Source organism: Amaranthus tricolor, chromosome 9 (genome assembly GCF_026212465.1).
Source record: "Amaranthus tricolor cultivar Red isolate AtriRed21 chromosome 9, ASM2621246v1, whole genome shotgun sequence".
NCBI classification, from domain to species: Eukaryota; Viridiplantae; Streptophyta; class Magnoliopsida; order Caryophyllales; family Amaranthaceae; genus Amaranthus; species Amaranthus tricolor.
The window spans coordinates 29090136-29109763 of record NC_080055.1 but is presented as its reverse complement, the minus strand read 5'-3'; the positions used below and the strand labels follow the sequence as shown (position 1 = coordinate 29109763).

General features: G+C 33.6%; 2 protein-coding genes across 5 annotated transcripts; both read right to left on the bottom strand.

Moving 5' to 3' along the window:
• Positions 1-136: 136 nt before the first annotated feature.
• LOC130823535 (B3 domain-containing protein Os07g0563300) lies at positions 137-9796 on the bottom strand. Of its 4 annotated transcripts, none has more exons than XM_057688168.1 (12): positions 9481-9796; positions 7660-7741; positions 7053-7151; positions 6207-6528; positions 5645-5975; positions 5346-5442; positions 4976-5078; positions 4675-4892; positions 4022-4071; positions 3391-3504; positions 2587-2657; positions 137-1258 (listed from the first exon to the last, which is right to left on the bottom strand). In XM_057688168.1, exons 1-12 carry the CDS (start codon positions 9609-9611, stop codon positions 663-665), a joined length of 2214 nt encoding a protein of 737 aa, XP_057544151.1. In that variant the 5' UTR covers positions 9612-9796; the 3' UTR covers positions 137-662. The 4 variants fall into 4 exon arrangements, with proteins under 4 accessions (XP_057544151.1, XP_057544152.1, XP_057544153.1 ...); XM_057688171.1 differs by lacking the exon at positions 137-1258 and adding an exon at positions 1648-2052; XM_057688169.1 differs by lacking the exon at positions 7660-7741 and having other exon boundaries at positions 9481-9617.
• Positions 9797-13109: 3313 nt separating this feature from the next.
• Positions 13110-19609, bottom strand: LOC130823533 (sphingosine kinase 2-like). The gene is made up of 10 exons (XM_057688166.1): positions 18626-19609; positions 17433-17555; positions 17241-17341; positions 16394-16466; positions 16139-16225; positions 15957-16034; positions 15347-15417; positions 14353-14646; positions 14119-14241; positions 13110-13605 (listed from the first exon to the last, which is right to left on the bottom strand). Exons 1-10 carry the CDS (start codon positions 18954-18956, stop codon positions 13414-13416), a joined length of 1473 nt encoding a protein of 490 aa, XP_057544149.1. The 5' UTR covers positions 18957-19609; the 3' UTR covers positions 13110-13413.
• Between the last annotated feature and the right edge of the window lie 19 nt (positions 19610-19628).

The window sequence follows — 19628 nt, the reverse complement described above, 5'->3', positions numbered from 1 at the left end:
ATTTTTTATAATTTTTTATCATACATAATTAAAGATAATAAAGATTGAAATTAAAATTGACAAACATGCAGAAACAAATGACACAAAGTGAATAGGACTAAACGAGAGAGGGTAATATTTTGTTCAACATGTAAGCTGAAAAGAATCATATATGTATTTCGAGCAAAGCATGTTTTAAGTACATGATCATTTCAAGTAATAAGTGCTATTAAGTAATAATCAACCATTTGCAAAACTCTACAATACACTTATCACGAATTTTGAAATCTACAACCGTTTTCAGGTTTTAAGGACTTGGGGATAAATGCTGATAACTTGAAATGATACACTAAACTGTTCAAATAGAGTACATAACTATAATCCAGTTACACTTCTACACTTACACCTAGAGTTATACACCACCAACAGCAGGTAAGCTGAGCTTGAATGAAATTTGTACATCTCTGTTAAACAGGCCTTCTGCTCCTAATAGCTTTTCGTATACAACAGCATGGACTATGACATGGATCGACGTAAAAATTAGTGTTCCCCAACTCTTCCATGTAAATTAGCCCTGTCCCGACCAAACTAGGCCACCAATCCTACCGCCTTGCAGGGCACTGATTGATGTAGCAGCTTAATGCATAACTGAAACCGGTTGATGTTCCGAAATGCCATTATTATCACCGTTCACATTGCCCATAGTTTTTAAAGTTTATGCTGCCGCTTAAGTTGGGCACTGCTCTGTTTGCGGCATCCTGCAATATCTTTGTTGAAGAGGATTTACAACAAGATGAACCATCTTCTCGTTCTGGTTGGCAGTTCAGGTCGATTTGGCACTTCACAGAAACAATCGTCTGTTCTGTGTCAACATTAGAACATCCTTTGCTGTTGCCTTCTTGGAGATCAACTACCAAGTTGGATCTTTTGGGTGATCTGAAATTCCCTTGTGACTTGCACTCCTGAATCACACTTTTTAATTCGGTTTGGTTTCTTTCACGGCGAAACATCTTTGACTGCAACCGCCGCTTGACCATCATGCAGACCTTACAGCTACAGTTCGGTAGGTGTTTTGGCCCTCCACTAGGTGGTTGACAACACACAATACAAGAGCATCCAAGTTCGTGACGAGGATGTTTGGTAGTCGGTTGTGTAGATGATGGACTATCTTCACAGTAATCTTCGGCGATAACATTGTCATTTGCTTTTGGATCTTCAAAAGCCCAGGCATCCAGTTCAGCATCCTCCATCTGCTTAGAAGCAGCTGCTCCAAGTGATTCTTTCATTTTGAATTTTCATGAGCAGAAATAGGGTTAGACATGCAATATTTTTTATGAGAAACAAAATCCGAACAAAAATAATGGGTACACTACTCAAGCATACGACATGCTAAGGTGCAAGGAGTAGGACACTAACAAAAGTGGTCGAAGGGAAAATGAAAGAATATGCATAATCAACTTTGACTTGATTAACTGACTATGTTACTCGGACTACTATTTCAGCTCAAGCACCCATGTCGACCCTCGACACTTCAACATTAGTATGACAACACTAAACTTTTAATCAAATCAAAAGTCATGAAAATTGTTAACATACTTGAGTCAAATACTTGGACACATACCAAGTCTAACCCAAATAACCGAATAAGTATAATTTAACTTGTATCCTTGCTACTATTTATTAAACATAATAATTGTTGCTTGGTACAATATACATGCTCTTCCTTGTACATAGACATCTATTGCATTTTAAATGAAAATTTAAGTCAGTACAGATTATTGATTTAACAAACAAATCACAAGCGATGGTTAAACCTATGATCAAGCAGCTTTCTAATTATCCACCATACAAATACGAGCCATTTAAAACCTAGTTTGCAAATGCATTTTCATCAGTCAATTTGCTACAAAATGTTATTGTTATCAGTAATTATTTTTATAGCCTCAATGAACAGTGAGGAGCTTAATTGATTGGTCACACAAAAAAAAAATGTCTGCTTTCAAGGGCTCCACCATAACAAACAGAATTAAGTTCAGCCTATCTTATGTTCGCCTGAATTAAAGATTCAAAAACCTGATGCAAAACAAGTTAACTCGGTAAAAGTTGCAATATATATATATATATATAGTGTAGAGATTCAATAAGGGGTGTGAAAATAGGAAGGAATAACTACCGTTGATTAATTAAGATCTAACGGTTTAAAAAAAATTGTCTTAGCAAAAAATCTAGTAACACATGTTTATGAAGAAAGCATCACATAATAATTTAGAAAACATCACAATTTCAAGTAACACATGTTTATACAGAAACTATCACATATTAATTAAGAAAACATCACAATTTATTTTTTGTTCTGAACCGCGTGCAAGATGGACCATTGATCAAAAATCTAACAGATGAAATTCCTTCCTATCCTTCTTATTTTTAAACCTCTTCCTATTAGATCCTATATATATATATATATATATATATATATATATATATATATATATATATATATATATATATATATATATATATATATATATATATCCCTTGAACAACCCTTCATAAAAAGAGCAAAACGGGTGACATGTAACTACGAGATCTATATAAAGCGATTCATACCAGAACTCTTCACAGACAAGAGACTATTTAGTTGTTCTGCGGAGATCTCTTGGCGTGCCCCACATGATGATCTGATAAGAAAACAAAAGGGCTAGTATCAACCTGAAGGCAGTGAAAACAGCCGAGCCGTTCGAGTTCTAATATTCTCAATCCACCACAAAGTTACAAAAGATGACTTCAGGAGAATAGACAATGAGGTTAAACCCAGAATTTACAAAGCAGAAGCAATGGGAAAGACGAAAGAGTAAAGGTCAAAAGATACCTTTTTCAAAAATATTGATATAGAAGAGCTTTCTTGTGTCCATTCTCGATGGAGCCAAATATATATAGTAGTTGGGTTCCGAAAATAAATGACCCGTCAAATCTTGTGCATTTTTTAATTATGTGAAGTTGCAAATGGTGTTTCCTATCAAGGGTTAATAGAAAACAACCTCTTTGTTTTTACAAAAGTAAGGTTGCATATATCCGACGCTCAAAGTCGACCTGGGTGAAAGCTAGGCATTGGGGTAATGGCATGTTGTATAGAATAGCTTTCTTACTCTGAGAATAACTAATTCATTTTATAAACAAAATATATCTATAAAGACACCAACAGGGTCTTACCCAGTCAAAAGGAGTCTCGAACAAAAATATCATGCCATCACATGCATTATTATCTACTAGATTGAGAAAAGATAAATATCACTCTGAAACAGTACGCAGCTCCAACTAAAGCAGCCTCAGAGAAGCAAACGGGAACTTTAAACAAGTCACACCAATAAGCACAAGCTATATAAGTCGTATGAAGAGGATTAAGGAAGGTACCTCTCAGGGTTCCACATATTCTCTACGCATGTCCATCTTGCTGGAAGACGATAATCAAAGGGTAGTTTTCTCCATTTCAAACAATTATCGCATTGGACCCATTGGAAGTCTTTTCTATAATTCATAAGCAATTACAAGGGTAAGGCCGAGTACAATTTTATGAAACTAGGGCCATGTTATTTAATCAAATAAGAAGCAAATGAGGGATCAGATCAACATATATCAAGAAAATCAGCATATTCAGAAAATGATGATCTTTTGGCATACGCAGTTGAAAAGGGAGATGCACACAAAGCATCGACTTAAACTGGTGAAAAAACCTACTCATACTCTAATGGAATGCCATACTAAAAATTCAGAGTAGTGACTAAAGGATTGCTTCAGAAATATGAAGCGTTACTGGGGTGGGGTCACACGAGCACACAGATACTGCAGTGACCCTTTAACATGAGGATCAATTTTTATCATACTTCATTTACAATGCATTTTAAAATATGGAAACTAATACTTAATAACAACATATTGATACAGAAACACACCAGCCAAAGCCAAACATGCCAAGTACAATCGAGATCCATATTGACAAGTAATTCAGGCAAATCATCAAACAGAAAATGGAGCTGATATATACCCCAGAGAATCTCTAACAATTATTGTTGGCCGCCCAATGACTGGAGCATCCTATCAAGAAAAAAAGAACTCCATTACAGCAAAAGATTTCAGAGTTCTTTTATTCTTAATGCTATATGTCTAAGAAACATACATGGCATACACTGTTAGCTATATATGCTTCAGTAGCACAACCAAGCTATGAAAAGCCATGGAATTTGTTTACTTCATTAATTTATTTACAAAACATACATCAAACATTTGTCTCATAAATTGCACCGTTTCAAGGACCAATAAAAAAAGAGAAAGAAATTGAATTTCAGAATGAAAATCAACAATCTAGTATCAATTTATATTGCTTTTTCCATAATAAAATAAAATATTGTGATGAAATCCAGTTTATATGAGCAGCAAATGTGCACTGTCAAGCAGAAATCATGAAATGGTGCTCAATTAAAATATATTAACTACTTAGTAAGGCTATTGAAGAAGAATGGAACTAAATGGATTGTAGCCAGCAATATCTTTGTTAACCTTCCCTAAACTTAGAAAAATTTAAGTTAACAAAGTGATAGTTCCAATTTTCCATCCACAATGATACTTGAGAGAATAACGAGTAGCGATAAAAGTCATCAAGAAATATAAACAGAACAGAGATGACAGGTATTTGAGTACCTCATATTCCTCAAACTCAAACTCTTCAATTACTACAACCTGAGGGGCATGATTGAGAGGTGATCTGAATAATTCTTGTGCCTCTTCTAAAGTTACTTCCATCCCTAAGAAGTCCATATTATTAAGCCTTGAGTATTTACTCTTTGGATTCAACATGCAACTCTTCCTTTTAGTAGGAGTAGCTGAGTTGCCTCCAGTGGTTTTGTTCTTTACACATCCTGAATAATCAGTGTAAAACAAAATCACACTCCATCTCTACCGCATTAGCTGCTCAAATACTAAAATTATCTTATTGAATGACCTTTCAAATGAAACTTAGTTGGATCTTCCTTGAGCTTAGGTATCTGATTACTTTCATCAAATCCTGAGTGCGTTTCACTCAGAGTTTTGACAGCATATTCGTTCTGCTCACAGTAAACAATTGTTCATCTCTATTTACTATAATAACAATCTTTATCAAGATCAAAACGCAACATAGTTCGCCAACTAAAATACTAGATGCAAATACAAAGAACATAGAGAAATAGAACACTGTAAAACTTTAACATTAAATTCAAAAGTGCAGATGTGCAAGAGGCAACTCACATCAGTAGCATTTCCAGTGCATGAATGTCAAATTTAGTGAACAACAAGAACTACATAGTAAACAGTTTGACATAGATTAAGATCACCTCGGCAGACTTCTTTGCAAGCGCCGAACGCCCAACTCCACCAGTATCACTAGCACTTAAGAGTTTCTCAAATAATGGAGTTATAACAAAATGCGCACTAGCAAAAGTCAAGGATCCGGATTATGAATGAAACAACTTGTGTAAAAAAATTTCTTTATATAAACAAAAAGAAAATTTGAAAACCTCAAAATTGCAAGATGCAATAAGGCATTATTGCAGATAGTTATCCGTTATATCAGTAGCAGAATTCATCCAGTATGATCGATCAACATTGAAGAATAAAATTATCAAAAGGATACCTCCCTGAGATTTGATGCAACTTTTCATCAGATATCTTGGGCAAGCAAGAGGCATGCAACTCCTTCCAAACCCTCGGTTCTACTGGCTTAAGATTATTTATTTGACTCCGACAAGAAGAGCTTAGATTATCAGTATTTACACTTAGTTGCTTCCCTGAAATATCCTGGGGGCTAAGCTGTTGTGAGAGCACACTGCAACTCCTAACATTATTATCTTCTGGGGTAATCAATGAAGAACTTGATGCTAATTCTGAAAGTGGTGCACATTGCCCATCCTTTAAAATGGGCTGAAGGTTATGACAGCAATCACATCCCTTTCTGATATTGACAACTAAAAACAAATAAAAAGAAAATCATTATCATTGACTTTGTAACCCCAAGAAACAGAGAGGAACTGTGTAAAAGCAAACAGTTAGCTAGGAATGTAAGAGTTAACCAACAATTCCTATGCCTTTCTCCACATAATAATTCCAATTCATGCATTCTATTCCTTGACCTGATAGTTTTAGAATTGATACCTAAGACCACTACATGTTCAAACAACATACAGAGAAGTATTTACCTGGCTTTCCAAATACATACTTCCCCAAACTAAGAAGCCTAGAGCTCTCGTTACAGGAAGACCATTCCGGAGCTCTATTCCTTTCTGGTGGGAAGGCAGCTACACGATCACTTAGGCACAATCTTTCAAATCCAAAAGGTGTGTCATGTTCAAAGAATGTCCTTGATTTAGAATTCACATGATCAGCAGTTTTGTTCGCCAAATTCTTTCCTAAATACCATATTCCATTCAAAGCAGATCCGGGTGTCTGGTTCCAGTTCTTCAAAGGCAATTGTAATTGCCAACCAGGTAAAGGTCGATTTGGACACATTTGATTTGGTATCTGAAAATACAGCAGTAAATAAAAAATTAACCAAATAACCAAAGTTCAGAAACTTGTTCCAAAAACCTGGTGATGAACACGACTCACAAGTCACAGTTGTAACTTTTGAAAATGAAACCATACCAATATGGTGGATATTATTATGACAAATAGGAAAAATTGCCATCCTTAATAGAAGCAATTGCTGAGTATTATATTTATTGTCACAATATGTATATTCCACCAAGAAATCATGAAAAAAAAATAAGAAAAATAAGAACATTAGCATCTCCAATGACCATTGCAAAAAAAAATGTTAAGAATTCAGAAGTTGAATGCCATTCTCAATGGCATGACAAAACCAATCCCCAACCAGAGGCATATACCCAATTGCAGCACTTGAGCACACAAATTATGTGGATAATTTGGCAAATGCAAAATCATGTTACAGTCAGGCATGAGGACATAACAAAACAATTAAAACCTGCAAACATCAAAGAAGGAAATGAAAGACTTCCAGTAAATCAACCATAGTTGATGCTTACCAAAGTCATTTTCCTTTTCACACATATCATGCACTCAACTCCACCAGCATCCAGTAAACGAAACATATGTAGTGAGGCAATACATCCACAGTGAACTCCCTGTAGAGCAAGATCAACAGCTATATCATATAAGTAAGCGAGTGTTTTTTCGGGCTGAGTAAGATAAACTTTCTGTCTATTCGTGATGAAGTCAAGGATTTGTAGGTCTTTGGTTTTGCATTACTATGAAGTATAGTAGAATGGCTCATTAAATCAAATGATCTCTCATGTATGTAAAGTAGTAGATGATATTTGCAATCAAGGGTCAATCAAGAACAACCTCATGGGTACGGTTGCGTTAACATCTAACCCCGAAATCACTTGTTGGTATTCGGGTAATAGAATGTTGGTAAAATAAACTATCTAAGGAGAAAAACCTCACAGAAAATAGATCAATTTAGAAAGTGTTCTTCCTTGAGGATCATGGATATGTAAACCCCACAAGCTTAAATAATAACTATGATATAATTGTATCTCGAGCTACCAAAAAAAATCATAAAATTTTGATCAACACCTTGTCACAAGTAGAAGTAGGAAAAAGTATATGCACACTACAGCTTATACCCACCTTCCCACAAGTCTCACAACATCTCCAACCAGATGCACATTTGTGAAAGATCTCGCAAAATCTTCCTTCATCATAGATTAATCTGTAAGCAGAAATCAATTATGATAACACAAACAAAGAATACAAAACATCAATGAATAAATCATAATAAGTGCATTAAAGCGCCGATTGGTACAAAAACACCAAACATTAAGAAGCAGATCACGTTATAGCTAAATTCATAAATTTTTTTCTTAAAGCATTTGAACACAAAAAAGAACGTAGTAGATATCCATTCATAAGCCTCTATTCTAGCATTTGACACGTGACTTAAAACATTAGAGACTTCTCCATAATTCCATGTGAAAGACGTCCAGGGTTGTCCAGGTACACAGCCCCTTTCAACCACCACCACCACCCTTAAAAATAAAGTGTCCCTTTTCTATAATTTGCGAATCAATGAGCAAGTGGAAGGCCCTGCCAAAAGTCCTACATTCCTACTTATAAATTAATTGCAAATTTGAAGTTGCAAAGGAGCAATCAAAAATAAAGACAAACAATAAAAAAGAATGAAAGCATCCATTCATTGACGCACACTTTTAAATCTACTGTCCCATGTAACATTTTTTACAGAATTCCTTTGGAAACAAAGAGGCTATAAACTTCTAGATGCAAAAAGATTTGAGTTAGTAATAACATTATTATGTGGATATGAGAAAGTTTCAATAACTTAAAATGAAGCAAATTGTGCATAACATATCATTACCCAATGTAATAGAATGGATCCCACCTAGGCGGGGGTTTGGAGAAATCAAATGTACGCAACCTTACCCATATAAGTGATAACAAAAGATTTTGTTTCCGGTTGAACCTTGGTAGCAAATGCCATGTGCAATGTAACATAAATAAAAAATGTACATAATTTAATGACATATTTTAATATAATTTATCAAATGTAACTAAGATCATAATCCAGCAATTATAAAATTCTAATTTTTGTCATAAGATTCGTACACTTTGAGCAACAATTACAGATATATAATTTAATAACCGTCCCATGAGATGTAGACTGTAGGCTATAAATTTTACAATTACTTTGAATCAGTTTAGTAAAAACTCGCATTGCTAAATATTTTTTATTTCAAAGTATGAACATTTGAGCTTGTGATCGACAACTTACCCAAAACTTCTTTTGTAGTAGACTTTTACAAACTACTCAACCTTTACAATAACTAAAACTCGATCCAAAATTAGAAAGAAAAAACATAAATACAAAATTGAATCCTCATATCAATCTCATTTCTTACGCAAGCAAAGTCCTCACTCAAATTAAGTAAAATCGACCTTAATTCAACATCTCTATTAAACAAAAATGCATATTACAGACACTTTGAAAAGGCGTATATTTATAGCTAAAAAGCCTATAGATTGAGAATAAAATTCAAAAACTTTGAAAAAAGAGAAAAAAGAGTGAAGAAGAAGAGAAATTTCCTTAGTTCAACATTTCAATCAAACAAATATCCCTAATTTAGACACATTTTAAACTTGTACTCAATTAACCTACCAGAAACGCATAATTCTAGCTAAAAAGCTTGTCTGATCACAAAATTCAAAAAACTTTAAAAACAGAAAAGAGTGAAGAAGCAGAAAAACTTCCTTGGGACCTTGATTCAACATTTCAACCTAACAAGCATTCCTATTTAGATATATTTTACATTTCAACAGTTCTACTCATTTAACTTACCAAAAACGCATAATCTAGCTAAAAAATGAATCAACTGATCAGAAAATTTAAAAACTTCGAATAATCAAAAAAACGAAGCAAATGAAGAAAAAGTATACCCGCAACGATGACAGAGTCTAGCGAACTCATGATTGCGAAGACGCCATCCTTTCTTCCAGTTTTCAGAGGTCGAAGCTTTACAATTGGAATTGAAGCAAAACATGGACGATGACGACGACGACGACGACATGGAAGAATCGAAGAGAGAAAAGGAGGAAGATCAGACAAACAATACAAAGAAGGATGAAGAAACCCTAGGAAAAATAGCTGTTGGAGGTGAGAGTTGCAAAAATGGCGGTTTCCGGTTTTTGTGGAATCATGGAGATAGAAAAGAGAAAGTGAAAAGTGAAAAAAAGTGAGAAATGGAAGCAGTTTTATAAGAGAAAGAAAAGGAGTTTTTTGAGTGGAAATTTGGAAATATATGGCGAATTTATGATGATGACGTGTGACAAATGATGACAGTGACTGCATGTGAAATAAAAATACTACATTTTTACTTCCGTCGCATTTACTTTTCTACTTCTAATACGTTATCATCATCATTAACCTAATATTCTGTGTGTAAATAAAATTTGGATGAGAAAATACAAAAACACTCGATATCCGTCCCTCCTTTAATATCTTTGTTACTATTTACGTGATCTAAAGTGATGGGATGCATTTACTATTGCAATAATTATATTACTAATATCACTAATAATGCATAATAAAAATTATAAAAAGTTGATATTAATAATTTTTGCATTAAAACGAATCAAATAATATCCCATTTGATTACGTTAAAACTTATTAAAATATAAATTAAGAATAAAAAACAAGTTAAGAGTGATTGATGAACATTGTCAAAATTCAAATAGGACTATTAGGATAACAGTTGGTCTTGGACGAGACGGCCTCATAATGAGACCGTCAATTTGGGTCGGCCCAATTCGCACGTGTATCAACCTCACAACTTTCTCTCTTTTTTTCATTTTCTGACATTTTTCACTTTAATCTTAAAGATATCAATTTTGACCTTAAAGGTATCGATTTCAACTTAAAGTAAACTTTAAACAGATAATTTAACATTAAAAAATTTCAATTTTGACCTATTTGTGATCAATTTTGACCTTAAACTGATCAATTTCTACCTAAATATGGTTCTGTTTCACAATTTGAGAACGAAGTTAATAAAATGGTATTATTTTATCATTCTATGGATGAATTTTAAACAACAAATGAATGTTCAAGTACTTTTATTCAATGCAACATGATGGTTCTAATGGAACATAAGAGTACTTGTACTCTTTAATCATCAATCAATAATAGTGATATTATTTTTTCCTCAACACGTTTATATATATTTGTAAATAGTTCAAATTGAATAAGTTAATAATTAAAAATTGACAATTGATGTTTTATGATATAACTCAATTTTGAACGTATAAGCTTCAATTATGGTTTTCTAAATTTCAAAGCCTATAAAGATATTGTATATGTTTTAATTCAAATTGAATATGTTAATAGTTAAATTATGACATATAATTTGACAATGATGTTTTATAATCCAATTCAATTTTGAACTTCTAATCTCCAATTATCGTTTTAAATATAAGTATTCAAATTGTATAGATATATTGTATAGCATTCAGTTCAAATTTAATATGTTAATAGTTTTAACACTATTATTGATAATTTTATTGACCATTCATTTGTTGTTTGAAATTTATCCATAGAATGATAGAATAACACTATTTTATATAACTTTGTTCTAAAATTGTGAAATAGAACCATATTTAAGTAGAAATTGATCAATTTAACGTCAAAATTGATCACTTATAGGTTCAAATTGAAATTGTTTACTTTAATTGATATGTTTAAATATTACTTTACGTTGAAATTGATACCTTTAAGGTCAAAATTGATAAACGTCCAGAAAATGGAAAAAACAGAAAAAACGTGTGATGTTGTTACACGCGCGAATTGAGCCGATCCACTCTTGGTCTCAATTTAGATGGTCTCAGCCAAGTTTTGGTGTTAGGATAAATAGGAGGAAATATTACCTCATAGTATTAAACTCAATGGATGGGTTTTTTTTATTTCACGCTATTCGATATATTATTTTGAGTATAAATATCTTCAGTTGCACATAATTAAATATTACTCCCTCCTATTTTCCTTAAGTGTCTCATTTAACTTTTTACTATTTTTTAGGTGGTCAATGGGACTACTAGGGATGCAAACGGGGCGGGTATTGGAATTCCCATCCCCATCCTCATCTGTTAATGCAATACCCATCCCCGCGGCGGGTATAATTTTTTTCCCCGTCCCCGCCCCGATGGGTTTGTACCTAAAACCATCCCCGCCCCACCACCCATCCAAAATCTCAAACAATTACATATTCAAAGTCTCAAACAAACACATAACCAAAGTCTCCAACAAAAATACATGTTTAAAACAAAAGTATTTCAACATCAACTCAAAATTATCCAAAGTAAATCAATCCATAGTAAATTTATATATTTGTACATATCTTGAGGGGGGGCGGGGCGGGGATGGGGCAGGTATCACCTAAAACTCATCCCCATCCTCGCGGTGGGTATGAATTTTATCCCGTACCCGCCCCATGACCCATCAAACCGGGATCCATCCCCGCCTCGATGGGACGGGGATGGAGCGGGTCTCCTATTAGACCCGCCCCGCCTGCATCCCTAGGGACTACATGTGTAAGAGAAAAGTGTAGAATTTTTAAATTTTTATAGGTGTAAAATAGGGTTAGTAAGAGTAAAGGTGTAAAAAAGTTAAGTTTAGTAGGGATAAATTGATAAAGTTAACATACTCAAAATAGAAATAAGACATTTAAGATGACTTGACCCAATAAAAAAATGAAACATTTAGGGTGAATAAAAGGGAGTATAAAACTTGATATTAAAAAATGTGATTCAAAAGGATTGTATACTTTAAAATTAGTATGTTTTTATATACTTCTAAAGAACCAAAATTATACAATATAGCTTGACAAACAATGATTAATTACAAAGTATAACAATTAATATGAATCAAAGATAGTTTCTTAGATAAGATTATTTATTTGTCTTAATAAATTTACTACATTGCAATAAATTTTTGTTTTGAAAAATAAATATAAATTGAGGATTGTTGAAAATTTATTTATTTATTTATTTATTTTTTGTATTAAATGAGAGTGGAAATGAAGGGAGTGTTGTATGAGGTACTCTTAGAATAGATGTGACTTGTAAGTATTACTTTGATGTTAACAATTTAGGTGCGATAAGATCATCCACATTGAAGTAATTTGATTAAAAAACCACTTTGATTGTCTAACATTAAACACTACTTAACAACTATTTTCATCCTACCTCAAAATAAAGTTATAAACATCACTAAATAATTAATTTTAGTAATCAAACTATGTTAAAATCCAATACGTTAATAAGATATGTGCTATTATAATTCACACATCTACTTCAGTTTATAACGAATAATTTTTGCCCAACATATGACATAACATGATAGATATGACAACATTTTACACTAAATGCGCATGATAATAACATATAAATAAATCATAGAAAATCTACAACTATAACTGAGTTAACTAGAGAAGAAACATTGACACCAAAAAAATAAGTGAAGGAATTAGAAAAATATATCAATTCAATCATAAGAAATCAAAACTTCATACCAATCAATACACACACTAGTTCACTAGTGGAATCAAATATTAACATTGATAAATGTACATGTGGAGAAATTTAAGATCATATACCTATTTCTCGTTATTTTGAATTTGATACATTATAAAAAAAAAAAACTCTCATTTTGGGAACCATAATGTAGCAAATTCATGGGGAAGGAGAAGTATACAATTTGTTTATAAGGGATAAAAGAAGATACCCGTTCTTTTAAAATTGATACATTATGATAAAATACTCTCACATTGAAAACCATAATGTAGCAGATTCAAAGAGGAGCAAAAGTATACAATTTGTTTATAAAGGACAAAAGAGAGTAGCTAGACTTTGATCAACAGTAATTTGAAGATTTTCATATGACATCAAGGTCTTCTCGTCACATTTGTATGTACCCATACCTCTTGCCAACACCTCGCCATCGCAGTCTATAATACCTCCCTTTGTCGAGTCATTGATACGAGAACCAGGCTCCAAAACAAAGGCTTTCACCTAATATCGAAACAAAGTGAAGAAGTAAGATTATTTACAAGAACAAACATCACGGTTCGTGTTTACATTCCTTATCAAGCTATCATGAAGGAAGATTGAAGAGAGTTTTACTTCGCATTGCTTTCTAATGATAAGAGGATACGAAGCAAAATGTCAAAAATAAAAATGCCGCTCCATCAACCTAATGTCATTAAAAGACTCACAGTTCGGTTGCCACCTAGACAAGATTTAGGGGTCAGATCCATGAAACCTTACCCTCTATCCGGGGATTTAAATTGATTGTGTTCATTCCTCTGCCCTCTCCTTCGAGGGGTATGTATATGGTCTGTCAGCTACCTCGCCCCTTTGGACTCTGACTGTATGCGGGACACTAGGATGGTGACCATGACCATGACCGTCTATGAAACCTTACAGTAGCTCGTAAAAACAAAGATGTCGTACGATAACAGAGATATAAAATTTACTTATAGCAAAGGCAAACCATCCAAACTGACATTAAGCCCAAGAACTCACCTTAAAGTAACAGACATGAGGTGATTTCACATGGTTTCCATTGCTCAATTCAGTCATTATTGATAGCAAAGCCAGTTTCGGGCAATCCTTCACAAGGATTACATCTAAACAGCCATCCGAAAACTACACGTCGCCAAAGTAAAAATCATATATTGCTAACAAAAATAAAAGAAAAGGCAAATAATGTTGGAAATTAACAGAGCTTTAATGTGTCACGAAAAATGGGAAACGAACCCGAGCATTTGGAGCTGCCATTGCAGTTTCACTACCCCAACGTACATTGTGGATCCAAACTGATATAAACGGCCCTTCTATGGTCCTCCAATTCATGTTTTCTGGGCTTATGTTAGGACCTACATAACCGCGGTCTTGAGCATCAGTCGGCGTTTTATTTGAACTGCAAAATGGAACATCTTGAATTGATGGTACTTTTATGCTTATCGTCTCTGTGTAATCTTCAAAACCGGATGCAGGGACAAAATGTATACGTCCGTTATATTTCCTCAACTGAAATATTCTTTTCAGAGCCTGCGGAAAAAGGAGAAAAGAATGGTGTCAAGATATCAATATTTACATGGTTGTAGTTTCGTACACAAACATTTAAGACTTGAAGGACGCAGCCACGCAGGGACAACAAAGACGCTAAATGTTGATACGAGAGTGTAATAGGTAACTGAGCCAATAAAATGGCTCCCATTTACCTGGGGTTTGGCGGGTCGTTGGATGTACGTAACCTTACTGGTGTTAGCGACAAAAAGAGGTTGTTTTCGATTTACCCTTAATAGCAAACACCATTGGAACTCCACAAAAATAATAAGTGTTATAAAAATGTTAAAAAAATGTTGAGAGTACATCTCTGGCCCCATCGAAATAACGGACATCCTTACCATTCAGTTGAGTGTTAAAAAAAATGTTGAAGGCTAACAAAGACCGCGGTGTAAAGGTTTTTGAATCTAGCGAACCGATACCCCCATCGTGATAGTGTAAAAATGCCGCACATTGGCCCGTCCAACGGATATCTCTAGGTTTTTGCCGATATTTGGTTATCTGATAACCGCATCACACAGTTAATTATTGTCGTATCCATTAACACAATCGTGACAATTATCATATATTAGCACTATGTCATGAACTCATCAAATAGACTAATATAATCAGCAATATCAAATCTCAGCCATGAGAATTGGAATGCATGTATTTAGATTGATAGGATTTTAGTACGACATACATATAAATCTAAACGAGCAGCTCCCATCCACCTCCAAATTTCTGACTCGATGTCAATATCTGCTACGAGCCCTGGCACATAGTTGAAAAAAATAGGTTTTAACCGGAGAACAAAGAAAAACTAGCAGCACACAAATGACATAGTACCTATGTTACTCATACTATGCTTATAAACAAAATTTTGAAGGTTTTGGGTCCACAATAATGGGCCAAGTATCCATAAAATTATCGTGCATATAGTGTAAAAATAAGGTTGTATCACTGCATTACAACCGTACGGCAACTGAAATATAAGCAGTGATACACGACTAGAGGTGTTCGTTCTGGTCATCGGGTTAATTTTGGGTTAGATGTTTCAAGTTGGTTTGAATCGGGTTTTTGTGTCCATATTATTTTTTACATAATTTTAAATCATTTTTAAGGTCAGGTCAAATCGGGTTCGATTATAAAGTCGGATGGCTTTCGGATTATCGAGTCTGTTTTGAACACCTCTAACTACGACCATGACCGAAACCATTTTGTTGCTATATAATCATGTTGTCAGTATCTAAGATAGGTACGAGTTTGAGTAACATAGCACAGTAAAGTTTGTATGAATGATCATATCATACCCCATGCAAGCATCAACACACTAAAAAATCTTGTATTCCCTTGTGAAATAGTAGCAACATCAAGGAAGGTTTTGTGCCCTGCCACAAAAATAAACACTATTTGACTGGACGAAACGATAATACAATAAAAAGGAAAAATAGATTGTGAGCAAGGAAAAATAGATTGTGAGCACGGTACTAACCCCGAATGATTGCAAGGGTGGCGTTAAATACAGAAAAAGGGTCACCAACTGAATCCAACAAAGACTTCGTCACACCATTTCCGGTACCTACAATTAACAAAAGGTTCATTTGGTTGTCTCATAAACACTGTCACATGATTCACTAATCTCTTGCGAATCGCGAATTCAAAAAGCGAATTATGGTCGATTTTAGACTATTTTAGAAAACTTCAATTCACAAATACACCAATAATCAAAATATGATATAGTACATACCTGCAGGAACCACTCCAATTGGCACCTTTATAGCAATATCCCAATCATCTCTTTGCAACAAGCCATTTACAACCTACTAAAGTCAGAATGCCTGTAAATAACATGAAATGCTGTAAAAAACAGCATTTAAATGCTGAACATTGAACTAAATCTGCGAAGCATGCTTGGAGGTAGAATTGTACTTCCTTTTTTGCCTAATAATTGTAAATTGTTATTTTGGCTATCGGGCGCCTATGTTAAATGCGGCTCAGACATATGATATGGATCCAAGAGCAAAACAGACATGGCTCATTAAATCATGTGTACTTTTTATTTATGCGAAGTTGCAAACGATATTTGATACTAAGGGTCAGTCGGAAACAACCTCTTTGTTATCACTAACAAGGGTACGATCGCTTACATCTGACCCCCAAAACCCCACTTACGTCCATTTCATGGTATTGAGGTAATGGAATGTTGTTGTACCCAACGTCCAAACCCACACGTTTCACAACACCTTGCAAACAAGTGGAGATTTCTCCTAAAAGCATTAACAACCCATTTGGTAATCGGTCCTAAATGGTGGGAATGAAATGGAAAGTTGGTGTAATTTTTGCATGAATATCTCTTGACAAATTTAATGGTCATCTTATTCTCCTTCAACAATCTCATTTTCTTCACTAAATTCATTCCAATGTATTACCATTTAAACATGTAGTATTAGGTGTTGGAAAATTGTGAACAAAAGAACTTTTTATGATCAACCTTTTATTACCATGAGAATGACTTGATATATATCATGAAAATTTACACTATAAATCATTCTCAATATCACTAATTAGTAGCATTAAGAACTACTACAACATACCTCAACCAATATCCCATCACCACTTACACATACGACCCCATCATACTTGGTAAGATCTAGCCCTTGAGCAAGTTCTTTCGCGTGCAGCCGATATTGAGTTTCTATTAGCAACAACATTAACAACACAATTACAACCTAATGAACTAATTAATGAAACATAATGTCACTTAGCTCAAGCACGAAAGTTAAAACCTTGCAATGTAAATTGGATTTCGGCATCCTCAAGCAAAGGTTGAACGGTGTCAACAAATATCTTTGTCGCAGACTTCTTCCCTCCGAACGGGTTCACCAAAATAAATAGCCTTTTTGGACGACCTACATCCATGTAAAAATGACATTTACCATAACAGTCCATTGTAGCATTTGCCACAATTTCTTGCACAACAACCTACATAATCAGCTAAATAATTGCCAATTATACTTTACTAATCTCAAGTCTTAACCATCATTTAAGTATTAGCAAATTAGGTTTTCCAATTGACCGGTGGTAGCAAATCATCATCTGCAACTCCACATTTATAAAATGTGCTAATTTAATGATTATTTTATATACTCCCTCCGTTTCTTTTCAAGTGTCTTATTTGATTTGGACACGTTTGTCAACCCACTAATACTACCCTTAATATCTCTAATTGTGCATAATTAAAAACTATAAAAATTAGATATTAATAAACCTTATATTGGGATGAAACAAACAATTTTCATTTGATTGTGTTTTAACTTATAAATTAAGAAAATACAAATTGTGAATGATGAATAGCGTCTAAAAATCAAATGAAACGTTTGAAAAGAGACGAAAGGAGTAGTATATTATAATTTTAAACTAATTAATATCCCCTTGTTCCTTCCAATTTGAACCACTTTCTATGATTTGTCATATTTATTTTACGCTCTTTCTTTTTTGATAGTGATTCCACTCTTTTTTTTTTATCTTTCTCCATCTTAACCGCTCATTTCTATCCTCCATTTATTTTTTTTATTTTCTTCTCCGACTCAATTCTCTTCCCTACTAAATTTCACCCAAAATATTTTGAATACATTCTCATAAGGACGGACGGGTATTTGTTATAAGAACCTTAGTTTTGCCTCAACCCCCAACCAAAAATTTTATAAATTGATCATTATCTAAAAATTTGTTGATAAAATTAATCATTGACTAAAAGGGCGAATCAATATCAATATACATATAAGCAATAAGAAATTTCTAATATATTTTTTTTTGAGATAATAAATTTCTAATATCAAATTCAGCAATTTTAGTTTAATATGACTTAATATTAACTTACACAATTCAATCTTTATTATAAACGCAAAATTTTCATCAGATAAAAATGGCCAAAAACTATGATCTCAAACAAATTTTATTAAAAAAAGTAAATAATTACCAAGAGAATCAATGAAATCCGTGAGCTTCTGAAACCAAACATGAAGAGATTCTTCTGAAGAAACCTCAATAACTAAATTCCTCCTAATTGATTCCTCATGAAAGCAAAAAAGAATCCCACCATTACCACCCTTAATAACACATTTAAGAATGATTCTAGAACCTTCTACGGAAACTCCAAGAACTTCTTTTTCTAAAGACAAGCATTTCTGATTACCCACATCAACCCACCTAAGAGTACCATCTGAATTTAAGGTCAATAGAAGTTGGGTTCCATTAAGAAATACTGTTTCTGATATTAGAATTGAAGGAACTTCTTCAGATTTTTCCATGGATTTGATGAAAGATTTGAAAATTTTCTGGGGAAGTTTGAAAAAAGATGATCAAGATGATGGAGTATGAAAAGGGACGGGAGTAGGTGGAGTAAAGGAAAGGTTTTTTTTCAAAGTTTGTATATATAGTTTGAGCCGGCAAACAGGAAAATGGAAAATTGGTGGTAGATTGTTGTTAGTCACTAATGATTGAATTTTTCCGAGGGAGACTAATCACAAAATATACAAGAAATTGAATATGGAAGGAATCAATAAACTAGAGGTGTTTGAGAAATGTATTGTACGTCTTTATTTTGGCTTGAAAGTTCGTTGTTTAAGCCATTTATCATACTTTTTATTTTTAACTAATTAATTAACAATTCAAATGTCAAACATCAAAAGCAAATCGAACAACTTCTTAAAAAGTCATTTTACCAACCATTTGTCATATTTGGCAAAATACTTATAATCATAGTCATCGTCATCAATTCAATATCCCACAGATATAGATGTTCAAAAAAAGACCTGATGGCCAATGCTCAATATGACCTGATCTTGAAACTGAACCCAACTTGACCCGACTTTAAAAAGAACTTAAATTACTGTAAAAATCAATGTGGATAAGATTCAATTTTGAATCGACCCGAAACACCTATACAAAATCGACCCGATGACAAAAATGAACAAATCTAC

Bases quoted from the DNA above. Each gene is read 5' to 3' on its own strand.
- LOC130823535 (XM_057688168.1), bottom strand. From the start codon at position 9,611: ATGTCGTCGTCGTCGTCGTCATCGTCCATGTTTTGCTTCAATTCCAAT. The intron at 7,742-9,480 runs GTATACTTTTTC...TTCTGCTTACAG, and splicing joins AGACTCTGTCATCGTTGCGG to ATTAATCTATGATGAAGGAA. The intron at 4,893-4,975 runs GTCATTCAATAA...CTGATTATTCAG, and splicing joins AACTAAGTTTCATTTGAAAG to GATGTGTAAAGAACAAAACC.
- LOC130823533 (XM_057688166.1), bottom strand. From the start codon at position 18,956: ATGGAAAAATCTGAAGAAGTTCCTTCAATTCTAATATCAGAAACAGTA. The intron at 14,647-15,346 runs GTATGTCGTACT...CTTTTTCCGCAG, and splicing joins CTGCTCGTTTAGATTTATAT to GCTCTGAAAAGAATATTTCA. The intron at 13,606-14,118 runs GTGAGTTCTTGG...TTTCGATATTAG, and splicing joins CTCATGTCTGTTACTTTAAG to GTGAAAGCCTTTGTTTTGGA.